At 45.4% G+C, this 16,291-nt stretch overlaps 2 protein-coding genes across 2 annotated transcripts; both read left to right on the forward strand.

Annotated features, from left to right (window-relative positions):
- Positions 1-3,194: 3,194 nt before the first annotated feature.
- On the forward strand, positions 3,195-7,573 carry LOC310800873 (afadin- and alpha-actinin-binding protein B-like; the record flags this gene model as incomplete). Its single annotated transcript, XM_083664761.1, has 12 exons — positions 3,195-3,243; positions 3,405-3,526; positions 3,605-3,673; positions 4,176-4,299; positions 4,455-4,533; positions 4,647-4,767; positions 5,214-5,340; positions 5,555-5,658; positions 5,754-5,915; positions 6,323-6,434; positions 6,537-6,695; positions 7,488-7,573. The coding sequence occupies 12 exons, from the start codon at positions 3,195-3,197 to the stop codon at positions 7,571-7,573; spliced, it is 1,314 nt and encodes a 437-aa protein (XP_083520887.1).
- A 485-nt stretch (positions 7,574-8,058) lies between these two features.
- LOC310800874 (nanos homolog 3-like) lies at positions 8,059-8,748 on the forward strand (the record flags this gene model as incomplete). Its single annotated transcript, XM_083664762.1, has 1 exon — positions 8,059-8,748. The coding sequence occupies one exon, from the start codon at positions 8,059-8,061 to the stop codon at positions 8,746-8,748; it is 690 nt and encodes a 229-aa protein (XP_083520888.1).
- Positions 8,749-16,291: the final 7,543 nt, after the last annotated feature.

A 16,291-nucleotide genomic window follows, 5' to 3' on the forward strand; every position in this document is an offset into this window, starting at 1 on the left:
CAATGGAGGTAGTATCAACCCCGAATCGACGTCTGTTTAAAATGGTAAGCCGCGGGAAGACGGGAATCTCAGCTCATTCATAAAAAAAAATGACAGGAGGACTGAGGGAAAACCACCTCCGAAGTTCTACGATCAGAAATAAGTTAACCAAAGCATATCTGCAGTCTGTGAAACGTTATTTTCAATCTGCTTCCTTGCATATTGTGTCTATGTGGCGTCTATTCCTGGCAGTTAAAATGCTGGAAGTACGCTGGGGAGCAGTGAGCCCAGTGCACAATATGCAAGGAAGCAGATTGAAAATAACGTTAGTTCAGCAGTGGCTAGCTTGATATAGCTGACAGCTAACAAGCTAGCTAGTTTCTCCATATGATTAGTTGCCTGAAAAGGAGCGCTCGACACCAGCGCATTTCTGAAAAGTTCAGATCTTTTCCGCTGGAAGCGCTGGGAGCAGACGCACAAAAACGGCGGAAAAAAGACGGGCGCAGCGCACTTTCACAGCGGCCGCAGACGCCCGCATACGCTCTCTCCTCATTGGAAACAACTGAAAAAAGATAAGACTAATAAGACTGCAGCTGTGTTTTTTTGGCTTTAACAGCTGTTTGACACGCGGACGTCCAGTCAACACGCTTTCAGAATGGACTTAATTAGGCCACTTCACAGTAGTTGCTCGTTAAACTCCTTAACTTAATAAGGTTAATGGTTCACGCCTCACTTCAATCCAGGAGGGCTGGATGCTGTCTAAAAGCACACTGCAGGGTGGAAATATGGCGGGGCTGCTTGGTTCTGTGTAAAAGCATTTTCTGTGGCAACGCTGTGGGCATTGCGGGCCTTTGTAACGGCAATATTGCAGGATCTCTGTGTAAAAGTGGCTATAGTCTCCTTTGTGGCACAAAGAAAATGCATGAGTGAGGGGGTACTACATCCACATGGCAAAACAGATCAATGGGTACATAAGAGAAAAAAGGTTGGGAACCACTGGCCTAGATAAATGTGTTGTTTGATCATCAATGATGTGTTTTTTTTTCTTCTGGTAAATGATGTGAGTTGACCCATTATCTGGCTCTTTCTCTCTCTCTGCAGCAGAAAGCAACATGGAGGATTTGCGATCTTTATCCGTCAAAGGCTTTCTTCACTTCCACTTGATATCGCTGTAGATCTACCAGCAGCTCCTTCTTGGGATGATGGGACATGGGGCTGAAGGGGGCTGAAGGGTTCAAGGCAATTGGTCCACTTGTTTTTTTGCCAAGACTAATGGCATCATAACTCCAATTAGTTACATTGTAACCAGTGCCAAACTTGACATGTTTTTTTTTTTTTAACTGGGCTGAAATATTGAAACTTATGTGTTCTTGATTTAGCCGGGTACTAAACATGTCCATGTCACAGTGTATGTCTCCAATGTGGGAAATTCAGGCCATGTTATTGGCTACTACAACATGTAAAACGTCATGTGTTTTGTGAAGCAGTTGGGAAAGAACACTTTAAACCAGGTGCTATTCAGAATAAGGACATGCCATGCATAGACTGTATTTCATGTTACTTTACACTACAGATTTCCGTTAGGAAGACTTAACTCTACGTGGCCAACAGAGGTACTGACACATTGCTGAGCTAACTACTATGCATATATACAGTGTATAACTACTACCAGGTACAAAACCAATGATACAGAGATATTAACCCTACCAGGAGCAGGCTGCATGATGCTCCCTGTTGTTAGTGTATGACATGATTGTCAATTTGCCTTTCATCCTCTCCATATTTGTGTATATATTTAATGGCCTGTTAGTGCATTCCACTGAGGATATTGCTTTTATTAGCATATTTGTTGCTGTTTTTAATTTAAAGAAAGCAAGACTAATATAAAAGTATACAATTATTTGGATTATGATACATGGTAGAGAAGGTAATGCATATGGCAGATACACCCATGACCGTGCAGCACAAGTTCTCCTTTTAAAACCTCCAGACTTGTCAATATGCATGAATTATGTTATGATTTGTTGGATTAACAGTTTTACACACTGGAATCGTATTACTTTTGACCAAAACTGCCGTAAACAGTTTTTAATACTGTTACTCTGCCTTAACTTTGCTACTGTGGGCAACTTTTCAGACATTAAATTACTTTTCTCGACACATGAATTGTTGTGTATCACTGTTGAATCTTTATAATTTATGCAAACTGCTTGAAGATATGCAGACTTCATGCCTTATTCACTTTGAGTATGGAATACCTTCAGTGTAACCGCAAAGACATTAACCTTTTTCACCTCAGCCATTTTGTGTCTAAAAGGCCTGTGAGTAACACAGGTGCAAGCAAAACATTAACAAGGGCCCCGGAACTGGAACACCCAAATGGATTGGAAGTTGAAAACCCTCATGTGTTGCTTGCACCTGTGTTACTTCCTGCTTTTTAGACACAAAATGGCTGCTGGTGGAAAAAGGCCCATGAGGTGAAGAGCTGAATCAATCAATCAATGGGATACATGAAGATCCAGCCTCTTGCTTCAACTTCAATTCAATGTTCAAATGTCAAACATCCCAGAGGGTAGAAGCAGAAACAAAAGGTAGGGGGCAAAAATCACACGTGAAGAATGTTCTGCTAAACTAAATCTTTGCCTAGTTGTGTCAATTAAACGTGGATTGTGGAGGGAGGGAGGGAGGTGAGTGTAGGCCAATGAGCTGCTGGACAGCTTACAAACAGCCAATTTAAAGAGCTTGTCTGAAATCGGTCTTTGCGGTATAACAATTAGTTGCCGATCTCACTTTTCCGTTAGTAGAACCGTTTAAAAACACTCTTAACACAAGTGAAACTGTGGGAGGGGTCGGTTTGACAGAAAAATGCCAAACAATGAAACTTTGAACTTTCTATCTTGAGGCAGTGTTCTCCATTGTTACTGGCTAATTATCTTAAGTGCCATCACCTGCAGGTCATAGAAGTGGCTGCATGTATCTGAGGAAGTGGCACTGTTCAGGTAAGGCACCAAACACATTTGAATTGCACTCCCTATTATCCCAGTAATGTCTGATAGTGTTGTTTTCAAATGTGTAAAAAATAAAGTGGGGGGGGGGACGACTTCTCAAAACATATCTGTGCTCTGGTGATTGTACTATTGACCAAGTTGAGGTGCCATATATTTACATGAACATATGATTCAAATGTCAGTTCATTATCTGAATATGGCAAACAGATGGCGTCCAGCTGTGGCCAGAGAACAGCTGGAAGGAGCCAGGACTCAGGTAAGAGCATCTTTGACTGAAGTAAGAGCCACTGAGTATCACACTGGATGCTGCACAACGCACACAATCTCATGTCCTTTTTTCTACTGATCCTTAATTGTCTACCTCTCTTCCATTTCATTTTTCTCCTCCTTTCCCTCTGCTCTTCTCATTTTTATTAGACCCCCGTCTGCTCCGTAGGAGAGAGCGCCGCAGCCCCAATCCTTATCTGAGCGAGCTCTCTCACAGCGCCTCCTGGTGGGCTGACAGCGAGGAGCACAGAGACCAAGGACCCTCACTCAGGGTGGGTGAATGAGAGAGACTAGCAGTCGTCGTCATTGAAACAAAACAACTTGAAACTCTTCACTTCTTGATCCTATAGGAGCAACTTGAAGAGAGGGACCAGCATGTGGCCAGGCTTCAGGACATGCTGCGATGGGAGAGGGAGAAGGTAAGGTGGACGTGTGCTTGTGAGACTTAATAGTGGAATGCATTTCTAACCCCCCTGGCCTATGAAAAAAAAAAAAGTTTCCTTCCCATCTCTCTGAGGCCATTTACACCTGGCGCTAACATGCGTTTTCTGTGATCAGATTGCAATCAGATTGTGTTTTATCACTTGAAATGCCAAGTGTAAACACCCCCAAAACGCATTGAAGAAGGATTGCAATCTGATCGGCCAAACCACCTCCGGAGGTGGTCAGGGATGCATTGTGTACACATTGAACACAAGTGTAAATGCAATGTGTCCTCTCAATCTGTATACAGCAACTTTATGCGGATTGAGAGGACAACCATTTCTGCAATCTGATTGCAATCAGATTGCAGAAAATGCATGTTAACGCCAGGTGTAAATGGAATCGGGCTGAAGTGATAAAATACAATCTGATTGCAATCTGATCACAGAAAACGCATGTTAGCGCCAGGTGTAAATGGCCTCTCTTTCCTCTTGCCAGTGCAACAGTCTACAGCTGCGAAGCAACCAGCAGGAGGCAGACCTGAGGCGGAGAGAGCAGCACAGCAACAGACTGAAGGGGAGACTATCCCAGCTCACTGAGAAAGGCCGGGAGAAAGGCCCCAGTGAGGCTCACTCTTATCTACTGTCAATCAGCCTTAAATCCACAGAATAATTAGCTTATCTCTCTACATTTATTATTCATAATGCACAAAGATGTTTTGCTTTACAGTACATAACTCTTACACCATGTGTCCCACCTTGTACCTGTCTTATCTAGCCATAGAGGTGTTGAACCTTCCACCTGGAGGCCGAGGGAGGCGAGAGCAGCCAGTCAGAACGGTCAGGTCTAATGCAAGGTAGGTTGGCTGCTGTCGTCCTGCGCTTTCTGCTGCGTTATTACCTCCCAACTGCGTTCTCCACCTCCTATACCTCTACTACAATTGTTCTCTGGCATTTCTCGGCCTCGTAGACGAGAAGAGGCAACGCTACGTCTGATGCTGGAGCGGCGAGAAGCCGAGCTCAGGGAGGCCATGAAGCTGCGTCACAGCCTCACCTCTTTACTGCACGCGGTCAGAGTCGACATGGAGCGAGTAAGGACAAAAAGAGACTTTTTGAGCTAAACGCCGATGCTGAGCAAAACTGTAAGGATGAAAGTTATGGACCAGTGATGTCATTTGTGCATGGATGACATCGCTGGCCCCCAACTTGACTCAAATCAACTCTCAATAAGTGTCAAACTAAATTAATCTGTCTGCAAAACTGCTACAGCTTTCAGATGTGTGAGAGACGATGTGCCAAATAAATCGGTATTGTTTTTTCGGTGGAGTGTCCACAACTGCTGCTTGTTACTGGGGCCAAGAGACACTAAGGGGGAACTTCTCAAAACAGATTATTTGTAAAGGATGGTCTTTCTGTAGTATTGACCTCAAAGCTATGTATTCTCTCATATTTCTATACATTTCAAATATCTCATATTTATTATTATTATTGTTTGTACAACTTGTTTAAGACCCTGACAGACTTTGTGGATGACCAGGAAGAGGTCCAAACCAATGACAAGAGGCTGGCTCAGACTGAGTTGGCACTAGGTGACCATGTGACGGGGGGTGTGGTTCAGGGTTGGCTGAAAGTGCAGAGGAGACTAAAAGACTTCCTATTTGAAGGTAAAGACCCATATCTTTAAAGATCATGCTTGTTTAGACATTCCCCTATAAGGCTTGTAAACTTTTGAGCTTAATTTCTAAAAGATGGAATCTACTTTTGCCTTGTGACACAAACGAATGAAACCTCTTGACAAGAGGCCCACCACCAGAAACAAGTTCAGGACCATTTTGGGGCTTGACCCATATTTAAGTATTCTTTCTGGACCGTGTGCAGGCCAAGCGACTGCGGCTACTGACCACGACAAGCTCTTGGCTCAACTAGAAAGTGAACTGAAGGAGAGTCAACAGCTGGTCAAACTACAACAGCAGCTGCTACAGGTACAGTACACTGTAGGGCGCTTTCCTAAATAATACCGTATGCGTACCACATACTCAAATATGACCTAATTGCATTACCGTTTCTCCATCTATAGGATAGCCTTGTTTCTTCTGTCCCGCCTGACCTGGCTGATTCCTATTTCCTGGAAGAGTGGGAACGCCTTCAGGCCCGCAGGGCGCAGTTGGATCATCAGAGGAGGAACTTTGAAAGGGAGAGGCAGTCTTTCACCGACGCTGCCATCCGACTAAGCCATGAAGTGAGAGGAAGCGGAAGCTGTTTTGACCACTAGTCAGATCTGTTTGCAGGGTTTCAACAAGTTAAATTTAAGACTTTTTTTTAAGAATGCAATTTAAGACATATTTCACATTCATACAGGCAAACAAAAATGTATGAGGGATATGAAGGAAAATCAGACCTCGATTTTGGGCATCCTGGCCAAAGGTTTTATTTTGCGTGTGGCTTCCTCACACGAGAGACGGATTACGCTCCACCCTTCATGACATTCTGTCTCAAAAAGGCTACTGACCGTATTCCGAGTGTTATTTCCTGTATTCCGAGTGTTATTTCCTGTATTCCGAGTGTTATTTCCTGTATTCCGAGTGTTATTTCCTGTATTCCGAGTGTTATTTCCTGTATTCCGAGTGTTATTTCCTTTGTCTACAGCGACGGGATTTTGAGCAACAGAAGGCCTCTCTCCTGAAGCAGCAGTATCTGTGTCAGTCGCCTCTGTTTGGTAAGGGAGTGCAATGCAACAACAGAGAGAGCACTGTCCTTGGTGAGTACGCTTGCTTGTTTTTGTAGTCTGTTCACTTAAACAGTGGGAGGCCAATGCAATGTATTCATTTCACTCCAAAATCCTGTATGTATTTGACTCCAGATTTATCAAGTTTGGGGCCCACGAGTATATCTGGCTGTCTTCCCATCACTCCATCATCCACAGACTTGCAGACCGTTGTTCTTTCAGGATCTGGACGGGTCAGAGTTCAAACCCCCAGCACTCCTGAGCTCTACTCTGCCCTCGATCTACCGTTCAGCCGTAGGTTAGTCAACAGCACACCATCATGTTTGTGATCTTGTTTCCACAGTAATCTACTTGCAAAGAAAAATCAAAGCAAGAATACAGTTGATGAGATGTGTGTACATCTTCCCAAGCTAGAAACGAGTAAAAACTCTTTAAACTGCCGTTCACGACTGAACACTGAACTGTCTATTGTAGCTATAGTTCTACTACAAATGATATGAATTCTGTTTTTACAGAGAATTTTTCCCAGCTACTTTTGTGCACAGATCTAATACTCCCCAATATTGTCCGTCATGATAGCAACTACTACTACTACTACTCTAGTAGTACTACTCTACTACACTAGAACTAGAGAAGTTCCTATCATCTTCAAATCTTCAAAGATTAAATGCCTACTGTAGCCTACAGTCATTCATTCATCTTTCCTTGTGGTTTATAAAATGCCTATAACATTGCTAGTAATCAATAGTTAAAAAGAGAGATGGGTAACATTTTGCCAGCCTCATGGTTTGATGTAATACCCCCCCTCTCTCTGTGAGAGAGAGAGAGAGAGAGGGGGCTCTCTTTCTCTCTCTCTCACACACACACACACACACACACACACTATAGTGTATAAAGTGTCACTTCAAGTCAGCGTGGAAGAGGCAGTGCAAATGCTGGAGAAATCTGTTAAAAATATATAAATACAAAATAAAGTGACACATTTGCATAATACATTATTTGTTTAGAAGTGTGCTATATGCACTAGTTTAGACCATCACTATGGCAATTCATTTCTCATGTCCCTGCCCTTCTCTTCTCTTTCAGACCCAGAGAAGCTGACTGCCAGTCAGAGATGTGGGATGATGGGGTGGTGGGGAGGATTGTGCACACACCCCACGCTCCACGCATAGACTGCTCATTTTAGCACCGTGGATGGATGGATGGTGGAAAATGCTTATTGTTCCTGTATTTCCCCTTTTAATGATCATTATCAATAAACACTGACTTGCAGTAATGTTCTTTTTCCACACGTTTTAAGTAGGCTACAGTACAAAGAAGGTGGCTGGCTGTGGTTGTTGTAATCGAGCCTATAGCCAATAAAGTAGGAGTAGGAGCGCAACAGAAAATGCAATCATGACTTTTAAAATATGGGCGGGGTGGGGTGAGTGAATGTACTCACGCCCTGTGCACGCACCTGGTGCATGACCCCATCTGATTGGTTCCAAGCATGATGCGGCGCCAGCGAGGCGCGTGTCCTCGATCACCACTTGCAACCAATTATCAATCAAGATTGCAGTCGCGTGCCTTTCGACTGTAGTAGGCTGTACACCGTTGTGGCACAGCGCAAAGGTTTACTCGGCAGAAAAGGCGAAAAAAAGTTTTGAGAGGCACTAGAATGAACGGTATGGTTTGGGGACTTTTGCACCATCTACCGCGCTTCATGGAGTCCGACAACAACAAAGGTTTCCAGCTCTGGCGAGACTACATGGGGCTATCGGACACGATCAGAGAGATGATGGGGCGAGAGGTCTCGAATGACGAGTCCTCGCTGGCAGGCTCGTCTACTCCGCGTTCTGAACCGGATGATCTCTGCAAGGCGCTGGAGTCTCTGGCCATCAACGGGGTGCGCCACAGTGACGGCGAGGTCGGGGCGCACTCTGTGAATCATCTCCCCAATGAATGTGCACAGACGGGCTCCTCAGCTCATCGACATGTCCATGACCTGTGGGACGCACTGATGATGGAGGGGGACCTCAAGAATGACCGCAAGCCCCCCGCCATACCGGTGGGTCCCCGGGGGGCGAAAGAGCGCAGGAAGGCGGCTCGTTCCAAGGCGCCGCCGGAGCTGCCTGCACCTCCTGCAACCGAGCGCATGTTGTGCAGTTTCTGCCAGCACAACGGCGAGTCGGAGCTGGTGTATGGCTCCCACCACCTGAAGAACCAGGCCGGAGAGGTGATGTGTCCCTATCTACGGCAGTATGTGTGTCCGCTGTGCGGGGCCACCGGTGCCCAGGCCCACACCAAGCGCTTCTGCCCCAGGGTCGACAGCGCATACAGCTCCGTGTATACCAGGGCCAGACGCTGAACCAACAGCTGTCCAGGTAGCCTAGTTCAATTAGGCTGACCCGTTGTGGTTTGTTTTTGTTTTACCTTGTGTGTCTTAATTTTTATTAAGTTTGGTTTTTGTTTTGCATGCCTTGGCACGTTTGCTGTGTCATACTAACCTTGGTTCAACGTGTTTTCTAATGAATCTTTGTGGCTTACTAAAAGCATGCGCTTATAACTTTGTATAACTTTTATAGCGACTGCCTCAGTGCCTCTACGACTTACTTTTGGGAAGAAAAAAAAACATGCCAATGTATAGCCTAATGGATGTTTGTTTTACATGCGCTATTTTAAAACGACTGATGTACCTAGTTACACTACATATTTTCCTGTCCATGCATTGAAGGATTACACTAGCTATAAAAGACATCTGAAACATCTTTCCTACAGTATGTCAGCATCACCATGCCAGCATTTTAAATATTTTAATTGAGCCGAGTGTATCTTGTTCTTGAAGTGTGCTACTTATACCTGTTCTTGAAGCATGCCATTTTATTTTGATTGTTCATGTGTGATTGTGTGTGGGCCTTGTGTGTGGGCCTTTCTTAAAACTGCATTTGAACACAAGCAGCTCTTCACACTTTGTTTTCAATGCCAAGTCTTGTATACCAAAAGTTAAAAATAATATCTTAATTGACTACCTTTGTGTTTGAAATTTTCTTTGCTTCTGTCTTCCCATACCTTTTAACTGTCCTAGTGGGTTTTTAGCTGGCCTTGCAGTGCACAAATTTCCCTCTGGATAAGTCAAACTAATCAGAATCAGTGCACACATTTGCCTCTGGATAAACCAAATTCATCAGAATCAATATACTTCAAGAAATGAAATATAAAATGAAATACTTGGATTATTGACTCAGTTTATTTAGGAAAAAGCCAAACAAAGCACTGAAAATGAGCCAGCCTTAGAGAACTACTCAGCCTTAGAACTACTCAACACAAGTGAGAATTATGAGTCCTATATTTAAAGAATATAAGGGTTAGTAAGCATGACCCAAAACTGAGTGGCCTGATTACCTATGAACTCGTGGAGTGGCAACATGCCAGAATGGACCTGAACCAAATCCTCAACGCAAGGAGCCCCTTGAAGACTTGTTGCCACGGCGCAAGCTCTCCAGCTCTCGGTGGGCGGCCATCACAGTCCGACTGGAAGAAAGCAATGAGTGGACAAACACTTATTTATGAAGTTTTTCTATCATTCTTTATGCAAGATTTTCTTTGACAAAAGTAATGGAAAGGAGAAAAGCAGGAAGGTGAGGGAGGAGGTTAAAGTCTGTGAGGGAGTGGAGAGTTAGCCCAGTACTCGACCCAAGGCTCTAGAGCAGTGATACTCAACCCCAGGCTCTAGAGCAGTGATACTCAACTGGCGACCCGCGATGGAATTGCAAAAAAAAAACTTTTTTACAGTGCACCTGAATGCAAGATACCCGCTGAATAAGTGTCCAAATGTTCATGTAATTCTGGCCAATACTCACACTTCTGTTATAGCATTTCAGTCTGGAATATGGAATATCTTTCAATAATCTATGATTTAGCTGCTCGCTACCCAGGCACTTATGTGTGTACTTAACCTAAGTAACTATCCGGTGTGCACAACATTGTCAGACTAAACTCCGTCTGACACCTACAATCCGCTACAGAAAAATGTATATTGATTGTTTATTAACTGGCCCCTGGCCTTCTATCATTTCACGAAAGTGGCCCCCGGGCAAAGCAAGTTGAGTATCCCTGCTCTAGAGCCACATGCGGCTCCTTTATGGGTAGGTGTGGCTCAAGATTCAAGATTCAAGATTTTTTATTGTCACTCCATGGCACAAGTATCACGTGTGAAATTCTTGTGCTGTGAACTCCGTTTACAACATAGTACAAATATAACAGGGCATTTGAGTGCAAAAACAAGAGACACAACAAGCAATAAGGCAGTATAGTGATAAGACAAGTCAGAGACAGTGGCATATTCACTGCACATAGGTGCTCTTTTAAGCTCTTTTAGGCTCTTTTAAGTCATACTTAAAGTAAATAGATTTTTTTTTTAAAGTGAGGAAAGGGACTTTTTTTGGATTGTGGCTCTTGCAAAGATCCCCCCCAAATGTGGCTCCTTGAGTAGGGCAAGGTTGTAACTTGCATGCCACTGGTCTAGCCAATGGGAGCTCAGAGGAGTGCGTGACTGAAGGGGATGAAACGGACCAATTACATTTTAAAGTTGAACACTGGTTGCGCTCCAAAAGTTGCTCTTGCCAATCTTAAAGGTTGGTATAGGCTACTCCATGAAGAGTGTGTGCTTGTTTCAATTTGACACCAAAACCGTATTATCTGTGTTTCCACTATTTTGTTTAGAAATAAATGTTTTTTTTTACTACCGGCGGACAGATCACACTCCCATTTAAACGATTTAGGCCTCTACCGCCCACGCAGCACTAGTATATGTACTGACTACCGCCCACGCAGCACTAGTATATGTACTGACTACCGCCCATGCAGCACTAGTATATGTACTGACTACCGCCCACGCAGCACTAGTATATGTACTGACTACCGCCCACGCAGCACTAGTATATGTACTGACTACCGCCCACGCAGCACTAGTATATGTACTGACTACCGCCCACGCAGCACTAGTATATGTACTGACTACCGCCCATGCAGCACTAGTATATGTACTGACTACCGCCCATGCAGCACTAGTATATGTACTGACTACCGCCCATGCAGCACTAGTATATGTACTGACTACCGCCCATGCAGCACTAGTATATGTACTGACTACCGCCCATGCAGCACTAGTATATGTACTGACTACCGCCCACGCAGCACTAGTATATGTACTGACTACCGCCCACGCAGCACTAGTATATGTACTGACTACCGCCCACGCAGCACTAGTATATGCACTGACTACCGCCCACGCAGCACTAGTATATGCACTGACTACCGCCCATGCAGCACTAGTATATGTACTGACTACCGCCCACGCAGCACTAGTATATGTACTGACTACCGCCCATGCAGCACTAGTATATGTACTGACTACCGCCCATGCAGCACTAGTATATGTACTGACTACCGCCCATGCAGCACTAGTATATGTACTGACTACCGCCCATGCAGCACTAGTATATGTACTGACTACCGCCCATGCAGCACTAGTATATGTACTGACTACCGCCCATGCAGCACTAGTATATGTACTGACTACCGCCCACGCAGCACTAGTATATGTACTGACTACCGCCCATGCAGCACTAGTATATGTACTGACTACCGCCCACGCAGCACTAGTATATGTACTGACTACCGCCCACGCAGCACTAGTATATGTACTGACTACCGCCCATGCAGCACTAGTATATGTACTGACTACCGCCCATGCAGCACTAGTATATGTACTGACTACCGCCCATGCAGCACTAGTATATGTACTGACTACCGCCCATGCAGCACTAGTATATGTACTGACTACCGCCCATGCAGCACTAGTATATGTACTGACTACCGCCCACGCAGCACTAGTATATGTACTGACTACCGCCCACGCAGCACTAGTATATGTACTGACTACCGCCCACGCAGCACTAGTATATGCACTGACTACCGCCCACGCAGCACTAGTATATGCACTGACTACCGCCCATGCAGCACTAGTATATGTACTGACTACCGCCCATGCAGCACTAGTATATGTACTGACTACCGCCCACGCAGCACTAGTATATGTACTGACTACCGCCCATGCAGCACTAGTATATGTACTGACTACCGCCCACGCAGCACTAGTATATGTACTGACTACCGCCCACGCAGCACTAGTATATGTACTGACTACCGCCCACGCAGCACTAGTATATGTACTGACTACCGCCCACGCAGCACTAGTATATGTACTGACTACCGCCCACGCAGCACTAGTATATGTACTGACTACCGCCCACGCAGCACTAGTATATGTACTGACTACCGCCCACGCAGCACTAGTATATGTACTGACTACCGCCCACGCAGCACTAGTATATGTACTGACTACCGCCCACGCAGCACTAGTATATGTACTGACTACCGCCCACGCAGCACTAGTATATGTACTGACTACCGCCCACGCAGCACTAGTATATGTACTGACTACCGCCCACGCAGCACTAGTATATGTACTGACTACCGCCCATGCAGCACTAGTATATGTACTGACTACCGCCCACGCAGCACTAGTATATGTACTGACTACCGCCCATGCAGCACTAGTATATGTACTGACTACCGCCCACGCAGCACTAGTATATGTACTGACTACCGCCCACGCAGCACTAGTATATGCACTGACTACCGCCCACGCAGCACTAGTATATGTACTGACTACCGCCCATGCAGCACTAGTATATGTACTGACTACCGCCCACGCAGCACTAGTATATGTACTGACTACCGCCCACGCAGCACTAGTATATGTACTGACTACCGCCCATGCAGCACTAGTATATGTACTGACTACCGCCCATGCAGCACTAGTATATGTACTGACTACCGCCCATGCAGCACTAGTATATGTACTGACTACCGCCCATGCAGCACTAGTATATGTACTGACTACCGCCCATGCAGCACTAGTATATGTACTGACTACCGCCCACGCAGCACTAGTATATGTACTGACTACCGCCCACGCAGCACTAGTATATGTACTGACTACCGCCCACGCAGCACTAGTATATGCACTGACTACCGCCCACGCAGCACTAGTATATGCACTGACTACCGCCCATGCAGCACTAGTATATGTACTGACTACCGCCCATGCAGCACTAGTATATGTACTGACTACCGCCCACGCAGCACTAGTATATGTACTGACTACCGCCCATGCAGCACTAGTATATGTACTGACTACCGCCCACGCAGCACTAGTATATGTACTGACTACCGCCCACGCAGCACTAGTATATGTACTGACTACCGCCCACGCAGCACTAGTATATGTACTGACTACCGCCCACGCAGCACTAGTATATGTACTGACTACCGCCCACGCAGCACTAGTATATGTACTGACTACCGCCCACGCAGCACTAGTATATGTACTGACTACCGCCCACGCAGCACTAGTATATGTACTGACTACCGCCCACGCAGCACTAGTATATGTACTGACTACCGCCCACGCAGCACTAGTATATGTACTGACTACCGCCCACGCAGCACTAGTATATGTACTGACTACCGCCCACGCAGCACTAGTATATGTACTGACTACCGCCCACGCAGCACTAGTATATGTACTGACTACCGCCCATGCAGCACTAGTATATGTACTGACTACCGCCCACGCAGCACTAGTATATGTACTGACTACCGCCCATGCAGCACTAGTATATGTACTGACTACCGCCCACGCAGCACTAGTATATGTACTGACTACCGCCCACGCAGCACTAGTATATGCACTGACTACCGCCCACGCAGCACTAGTATATGCACTGACTACCGCCCACGCAGCACTAGTATATGCACTGACTACCGGGTGGTAAAAGGGATAAAAAAGTAATATAGATGGAAAGTGAGAGGGAACATGAGTGAGAGACCGAGGACGCCAGTTACTAACTTCAGAGATGAGAGTTCCCTGATCAGCCCACAGACCAGGTCTGTAGCATCTTCATGACAGTCTGAGGCTCCATGTCCTCCATCGGCCCCCATCACCTCCTCACTGGATGGGGGAGAGGGGGAGAAGTTGGAGAGCTAAGGCATTACAAAGTTGTTAATTTCACATAAAAACCAATATTATGTAGCTGTAAACACTTTTTTCAGTGATATTTTCCTGCCTTACTGTCCTTCCCTCTTCCTTACATCAGGACAATGTCGTTCAGCTGGGAGTCGGACACATCATCCAAGGACCCAGATCCAAATGGGTCAGGGGCGTCCTGGGTCTGCTCAGTGCTCACAGGAGGACTTGTGCTGGGCTTATCATCAGGACCGCACTGTGACAAACAATAATACACTCAGGCAACAACAACATGCATCTTCTTAGTCTATACTCAAGTTTACTAATCTGCATTTTATGGAAGAGTATTAGGGCCATTATAGGTTCATGTATTTTAATTATTATTTTTTACCTAAGCCGGCAGGAGGGAGGTATTCTGAGAAAGAAAATCACATTCTTAGATTGAAGTCAGAAATTTGAGAGAAATAAAACACTCAGAAATGAAAAGAAAGAAAGAAAATAACATAGATTTGTGAGGGGGGAAACACAGGCAGCCACTGTAAATAAGAATTTGTTCTTAATGACTTGCCTGCATAAATAAAACTCAGAATTAAAAAAAAATTATCTTGCAAATTTGTGACTTTAATATCAGACCGCCCTCCCCTAGGCTGCAGTAAAAAACAACAACAACAACAGTAGAATGGCCCTAATACTCTTCAGCACCCTTTCCAAGTTATAAGGTCTGCAATAACATTTTAATGGTGCTCCCTCTCACATTTCCTTTCCCCTCTGAGCCACTAGGGGTCACTGCAGCCTTGCAGAGCTCCTCAGAGCCACAAAGGATCCCTCCTGGGCCGGTGTGTGCAGATGAAGCCCCTGCTTCAGCCCCATCACCGTCTTGGGACTCACCTCCGTCCTGGGCCTCACCTCCCATCCTTTCCACTCTCCCATCCCTTGTTCCGGCCACACTGTCCACCTGCAGAGGGGCGGCCTCCTCCGGCTCTCTCTCAGTCTCTTCTTTCTCAGGCGTTTCAGTTGAAAAGCCGGTGGCAGGATAAGGGTCTGCTTCTCCAGTGCCAGGTTCCCCATCTTGCATTTGCTTCTCACATTTTTCAACCATAATCTCAACTGTGCTTCCTTCCAGTTCCTGTTGCTCTTCCCCAATCAGAGGATGCTTTCCCAAACGCCCCTCCTTCTCTGCGGGGGGATCCGTCTCTGGCTCATTGATTTGTCCTAGATCAGGCGGTATGCTAGACCCAGTCTGGCAGCTCTCTCCCTCTGAGCAGCCTGGATCACACACGTTACTGCTCTCATCTGAGGTCATCATGGCAATGTGGACTTCTGTTTCTGCCCTGTGAGATCAAAAACAATGTTGTCGTCATGATGATGTGGAAGTGAAAATAAATAACACTTAGGTACCGGATGATACATTTGAAATTCAGTATGTCACAATTCAAAAATGTTAACATGCATTGTGGAAGTTAAAATATGAATATAACTGCATCTTAGGTGGTCAAATAAATACTCTTCTTTTAAAACTGAGACAAAAGCTATTTGAATTGGGAGATAAGCCTGAGGGGCTCCTGGCGCGGCAGCTTAAGGGCGCTCAGGCTTCCAGGTCAATTCTTTCCATTACATCGAAGACGGGCGCCCTGCTGACTAACCCTGAGAAGATGAATGACCGTTTTAAGGAGTTCTATAGCGAACTCTATTCGTCTAACCGCTCAATCTGATTTGAATGACTTTTTTGACCCTCTTGAAACACCCAAACTAAGTGATGCTGCCAAAGAGGACTTAGACTCTGATTTAACATTGGAGGAAATCATTTCTGCCATTAAAT

The sequence above is a fragment of the Poromitra crassiceps genome (genome assembly GCF_964638095.1).
Source record: "Poromitra crassiceps genome assembly, contig: HAP1_SCAFFOLD_130, whole genome shotgun sequence".
NCBI classification, from domain to species: Eukaryota; Metazoa; Chordata; class Actinopteri; order Beryciformes; family Melamphaidae; genus Poromitra; species Poromitra crassiceps.